This window comes from Buceros rhinoceros, unplaced genomic scaffold, assembly GCF_000710305.1.
Source record: "Buceros rhinoceros silvestris isolate BGI_N320 unplaced genomic scaffold, ASM71030v1 scaffold16569, whole genome shotgun sequence".
NCBI lineage: Eukaryota > Metazoa > Chordata > Aves > Bucerotiformes > Bucerotidae > Buceros > Buceros rhinoceros.
Window position 1 is genome coordinate 24,364 of NW_010431323.1, and position 5,875 is coordinate 30,238.

The 5,875-nt window shown below is 45.3% G+C and overlaps 1 protein-coding gene across 1 annotated transcript in view; it reads left to right on the forward strand.

Moving 5' to 3' along the window:
• The window catches only part of CDAN1 (codanin 1), a gene marked incomplete at its 5' end in the record, with an annotated part of 32,593 nt that overhangs the window by 22,558 nt on the left and 4,160 nt on the right, over positions 1 to 5,875 (forward strand). The window contains 4 exons of the mRNA XM_010143403.1: positions 67 to 145; positions 874 to 1,031; positions 4,330 to 4,437; positions 4,831 to 4,894. Of these exons, the coding sequence (XP_010141705.1) occupies positions 67 to 145; positions 874 to 1,031; positions 4,330 to 4,437; positions 4,831 to 4,894 (409 nt within the window). The remainder of the gene's footprint in view (positions 1 to 66; positions 146 to 873; positions 1,032 to 4,329; positions 4,438 to 4,830; positions 4,895 to 5,875) is intronic.

Consider the following 5,875-nt stretch of genomic DNA (forward strand, 5'->3'; position numbering starts at 1 on the left):
TGTCGGGTGGTGGTGATTGTACTTTGTGTCTTTGTTTTTTTTCCCCCCCCCCCCCCCCCCGTAAAGGTTTTAAGTAGTGCAGAAGACATTGCAGTGGAGCTGGCTACTGAGAGAGCCTGTGGCTGGCTTTCTGCCAACATTGCAGGTGAGTCTCCTTACTCTGAACTGGGGCTTCTAACCTGTGTATCATTTTCTGTGTACTCTCTTTCTGAGATAAAGGGTTAGAATTTATTCCAAAGTACTTGGTCCTACTCATTTTTCTTTTAGTGGGAAGCATGCAATTGCTCTGTCCCTCCTTTATTAGGAATAAGAAGATTGATTTCTTGCTCTGAGAACCTTCTTCAGGGATTTTTCAGTTGAAGGAAACTGTATAGTCCTTTTACTCTGTAATAGGGCCTAGCAACTCCTGACAATTTCTGGAAAAACTCTGGGGAGGAATATACAGCGCCATTTGCAGTAGCAGGAATTCAGTGTTTTGGATGCTGGTCAAAACTCATTTTGGTAGAAAAAAATATGGCTTTCTTGGGCACAGTGGTTTAACTGGTATGATCATGCTGATTCAACTTTCTACTTTGGCATTACTTCCTGACTTAGCTACTGTGTTCATTAAACATGTTGAAATATCACCGGTGGTACCGGGTAGTAATGGGTGGCTGCCTTTCAGAGCTGTGGGTTAACACCCTCTTCCCACCTCTGCCCATTGAATATAGCGGGAGCTCAGAGTGAAAGCAGTTTGGAAGGGTAAACTGTCCTTCCCTCTTTTACCGTGGCCCAGCATGAGAGACTAATAAGGGTGGTGTTCGTAAACAGTTGTCTGCCTTGCTGGAGAGAAAAGCTGAAGTAGAGATGTTTTTTTTTCTCTGTTCTTTGTAGCACTCATCAAGAGAGAAGTGAAGGCAACCTTCAACAGAATGCTGAAAGTCCCAGGACTTCTCACGCCCAGCGAGGATGCTCTGGAGTTGAGAAGGGACTGCCCTCCAGGCTGTCAGCACTGTGCTCCCTTTCCCTCCCAAATCATCAATGAGATTAAGGTACATAGTGCTCGCTTCCAGGCTTGCCCTCACTCCCTCTTACTTTTTACGTTGGTGTGGGTTTTTGTTTGCTTTTGTGTTTTGAAGGGGGATGTTCTGTTTCTAAGGAGCTGGCAGTGAGGAGTGTTGAAAAAGCATGATGGAAAGGTCTCATGGTTTTTTCGACCCCCTCTCCCCCGCCCCACTTGCTCTTTGTGTGTAGATCAGAGTTCCCTGGTCAAGAGTGTTGTGGTTGAGGATTTTGGCTTCAGGACAAGGGGGGCTGTTCCCCCCTTGCTTGGTACAAGAGGAGGTAGTGTGGAGAGAGGGGTACTGGCCCCTGTAAGCTGGGAAATGCAGCCCCAGCCCCAATTTCATACCCTCCCCCGGCCCAAGGTGTGTCAATCAACACCTCTTTGAATAACACTCTAAAAAAAGCTTTTTTTGTGAGCGCATTTTGTGGTTCAGAAGGACAAAGATGAAAGAGAACTGAAGCAGGCACCTCAGCTACAAGAACTTTTGGTCCCTATTCTGGCATGGTAAAAGATCTGGGCAGCAAGTGGACTTTTTACTTTGCTGATTACTGGTGTGGGTGGAAAGAAAAAGAACTTGGGTCCCCTGCCCACGCCCTGTGCTGAGATTTACCACTGGTGAGGGAGGAGGAAAAAGGTCAAAGTGCTGAGGATGAAGGCCCTGCTGGAATGCGGAGAGAGACCCAGAACATCCCCTGGAAACCTGGCGATTCTTAAGTTTTGCAGCTGGTCCGAGCACAGTGCTGGAGCCATCAGCCCGACTCACCACATGCCACCCGCCGTCTTGGATTGGAAAACGGGCCGTGCTGAGCTGTCTCCTGTGGGAGAGAGAGACACCACATATGCGAGGGAAGTTTCTTCCAAAGATCAACCTGGAACTTAATGCAAGATGTTAAAAAACTGCGCCTTTCCGCTCCTGTTTTTTTTCTTTCCCCCACTCCACCGGTGACCACGTGTGAGGGCTTATAGTAAGTGGAGGGAAGGTATGTGTCTTCATGTATTTAAGATCGCTGTTCTCTTTTTCTTTCTGTCCTACCCTAATTTAAGTGATGAGTTGTGCCCAAACAAGGGGTAACAGCCTCCCTTCTTGCCCTGGAGCCAAAATCCTAAACCACAACATTCCACCCCTTACCTATAAAAGGAATACTTGAGAACAAGAAGACAGAACCCACCCCTCCTGCTTTCACAAGTATGACAAAAGTTTTCATTAAAGTTTCCATGTTTGATCCGTTCCTTTGCCTGCTGCCTCCCTTGTTCCCTGCCCACCAACAGGGATGCCAAAATTGTTGCCATTAGAAACGAGCGAAAGGCAGCAAAAAGCAACAGTTTGCTCTCAAAGGAGGTTTATCTCCTCCGAGAGGTAAACAGAGGAAATTAACGTGTTTGAGCTGGGAATGAATGGAGGGCTTAAGCCTCCACTACTTTGCCTGCTGCCTTTCGGTTCTTTCAAATGGTGAGAAAGGATACAGGATTTCTGGTAATATGTCGGTGGTCTTTTTGATACGAGTAGCATAGAAGCCGTAGCGTGGTGTGTTGTGTGCAGCTGGATGCTGAAGAGTCAGCGTATCAAAATGGCTACTTCTTTGTAGACTTACTCGTTTTATGGAGAGTCTCCTGGTCTCCATTTAGAGTAAGTATTTCCTGTTGGTCCTTCCAGTGCTGTAGAACACGACCAACAGTCCTGTCTTATATGCCAGACTCTTTCACAGGCACCCCCTTGCTGTGGGGAAGGAGCTTGCGTGCCCTTGTGAGGTTGAGAGCTGTGCTGGTGGTGGCATGTGCCTCCGGTGGGGTCTCCCAGGCCAGACAGGTCTCGGCTGAAGGGTCAGACACAGTGTGTCCACGGGCAGGATGGGCTCACTAGCCTTCGGGCACCATCCTAGGAGAAGGACCACTCTGACTCCAAACCCGGGCAGATGGAGCTCGTTTAGCCCTGTAAGGCTCCATCTCAGAGAAGGACACTCTAACCAAACCTACAACCCGAGGACTTCGCTGTCACCGTCCAAGCTCGCTGGGCCCTGGCAGATGAACCTCAGGTGTAAAGGGTGGAGCCAGTTCCGCGCACGCTGCGCCTCACCTAAACAATCCACCGCGCAGCCCCGAAGGGTGCACTCATCGCTTGCAGTGAGCACGGGGAAAGCCCTTCCCAGATCTTCGCTCGCGAAGCCAAGCCGTGATGATGATGATGATGGTATGCCAGAAATTCTGCATTAGATTGTATGGAATCTTACAAGTCTGAAAGATTTTTTTTTTTTTTTTGCCAATCTGCGTATACACCATCATTCAACTATAACAGGGGGAATCAGAATATCTTAAGGTGGTGATGGTTTGGGCTTAACTTCAGCCTTAGATCCAAGCAGTTTTCTGTTCAAGCTGGTTCAAGTTATGTTTTGATCTTTTCTCTCAGACTCTTAAAAGCTCACTGTTCTTGTAAAAAATCAGGCAATTGTATAACCTGGGTGAGCAGCCTGTAAGGAAGAGAATAATTCTGCAAACCTGACTGGTTTTACTGTTACGTATTCTGCCTTTTTTTTTTTTTTTTTTTTTTTTTTTTTTTTTTTTTTTTTTTTTTTTTTTTGCTGCTTCTTGTCTGATTGAGCAATAACACTGCATTTCACTGTATTGCCTTCCAGCAGCTGTGTGTACACAAGCTCTATCGCTTTCTTGCTTGAGCTAAAATAAAAAGAGGAGGGTAAGGTATGTGAAGAAACGAGGGGCTTTCTCTGTAAATTGTTATTTTTTAAAGGAGTTTTTGGCAGTATCTTGAGATACAGCTTGTTTGTTGGTTTTTGTTTTGATTTCTGGGTTTCCGATACTGGATGGTAAATTGCTGGTGATGGGAAGTGCTACCACATAACACTGGCTAAACCAGTTGTCATATCGTAACCCTATTGGTGTTCTTCATACTCAGCTCTGTGTTGAAACCACATCTACCTTGACAGTATAAGAGGACTCTCGATTTCGGTAGCACTTCTGCCCCGAACTTGCTTGCTGTGCTGTCAGAACTTTCAGAGCTAGTTAGTCTTAAGAGGGATGAACTGGTTGCCTCATTGACTTGGACTTCGTAACGTTAGTGAGAACTATGGTAGAAAATCAAACCTAGATAAGGTCTGAAAACTTCAGCTTTAATCTGTCTTAGGAAATGAGGAGGATACTAGCTTAATTTTTTAAATTTCATTTGTGAGGACCTGAGGGCTCTCTGTGAAGTGTGCTGTCGGAGTTCCGAAGATCTGTTTGCGGAAGTGCAGGATCCTAATCAGTGAATTACTGCTGTCTTTTTCGTTAAGGATGTGCTCTGTGTTGCTGTGGGCCCACGGGATGAGGATGAAGTGATTGACTCCGACTGGCTGGAGTGCTTGCTGGGAAGATTGAGTCAGACACTTCGATGCAGAAAGGTAGAAGTAGTAAAAAAGCAGCCACCTCCCCCCCGCCGCCACCGGACCACTTTGAGCTGTCTTCATACCCGTAAATATGTTCCGTTTGCCTTGCCTCACAGTTGGGTTCAGCTGAGCGGCTCCTGTCTAAGCTCACATGTGACAAAGCTGCACTGCGGTTTTTACGCTGTGTTGTATAAAATCTGCTTGTTACTTACAGTGAGCCTTTGTGGATCCCCTTTCCATGTATGATCTTTTCTCGTCTTCCTGTCTTCAGTGGTGTCCTGGTTACAGCTCTGTGATTCTTGCTGTAAATTGCCTGCTCCTCTCTGCTATTTTTATTCTTTGTGAAGCCCTTTTTTTGTCCCGTCTGCAGTATGGGGACAAAGATACAACTACTTTTTTGTTTTCTAGTTCACGTGTCCCACATCAGAACAGCAGCTGGCAAAGTGCACAGTTGAGTTGGCTTCTTTGCTGGGTAAGTCAGTCACAATAAATTAAGACTGAAATCTGTTATTACCGTTCTCTTAAATCCTTGGGGTCAGAGACTTCAGTATTTGGAGCTCGTGGATGTTTCGGTCGTTTTGGTGTCATTGAGTCTGCAGATTCTGTTCTGTCAGGTTGCGTGGTTACTCTTACATCCTTCCACTTCCCACAAAACAGCGTTATTCTGTGACTAACTGTCCTTCAGGTCTGTTCTCGTTCACATCTCAGTTGGGTTTTTTATTTATTGACAACCTTCATTTAAATATGTGATACGTTTTCCAGTATAGCTGCCTCTGAACAAGTTGTGGCTGAGGTTTTTTCCCTTAAAAATAAGGGCCTGTTCCCTTAAATTATAATTTCATGGCTCTTTTTGGAGAGAGTGAAAGTAACTTGTTGTTAGTGTATTGTGACTTCTGTGAGTGTTTTCAGGTTTTTGACTTTTTTTGTCTTGTACTAATGTGCTAAATACGTGTTTTTTCTCAGCAGGAGTAGTGATTTGGATGCAGGTGTTTTCTCCCTAGGCAACCTTCTGATTTCCTGGGTTTAGACCCTGAAGAAGTTTTACACATGGTTCACTTTTTCAGAAGGCACTTCACATCTGAATGTTGTGAAATTTCATTCTTGGGGGCAGCAGTATAAATCTGCCCCATTCCATTAGACTTGTCACAGGAGAAAATATCCACGTGGTTGTGATTAGGCAGCACTATAAGGGTTGATTTTTTTTTTTTATCAGCACCTGATCACTAAAGAATTTAAAAGTAACAAGCTGACTCAGTAGAACGTTACAGTCAAAATAGCCACTTATCTACGGATTCAATGATGACAAGGTTCACACCAACTTACTACAGGTTGTACTTTATATTCTATATGTGTGTGCATATGCATAGACAAAGGCATAAAACACGCACGCATGCAGAGACAGAGTTATCTGGATCCCGTGAAATACCTGCCCGTCCACACTCGAGTTAGAGGC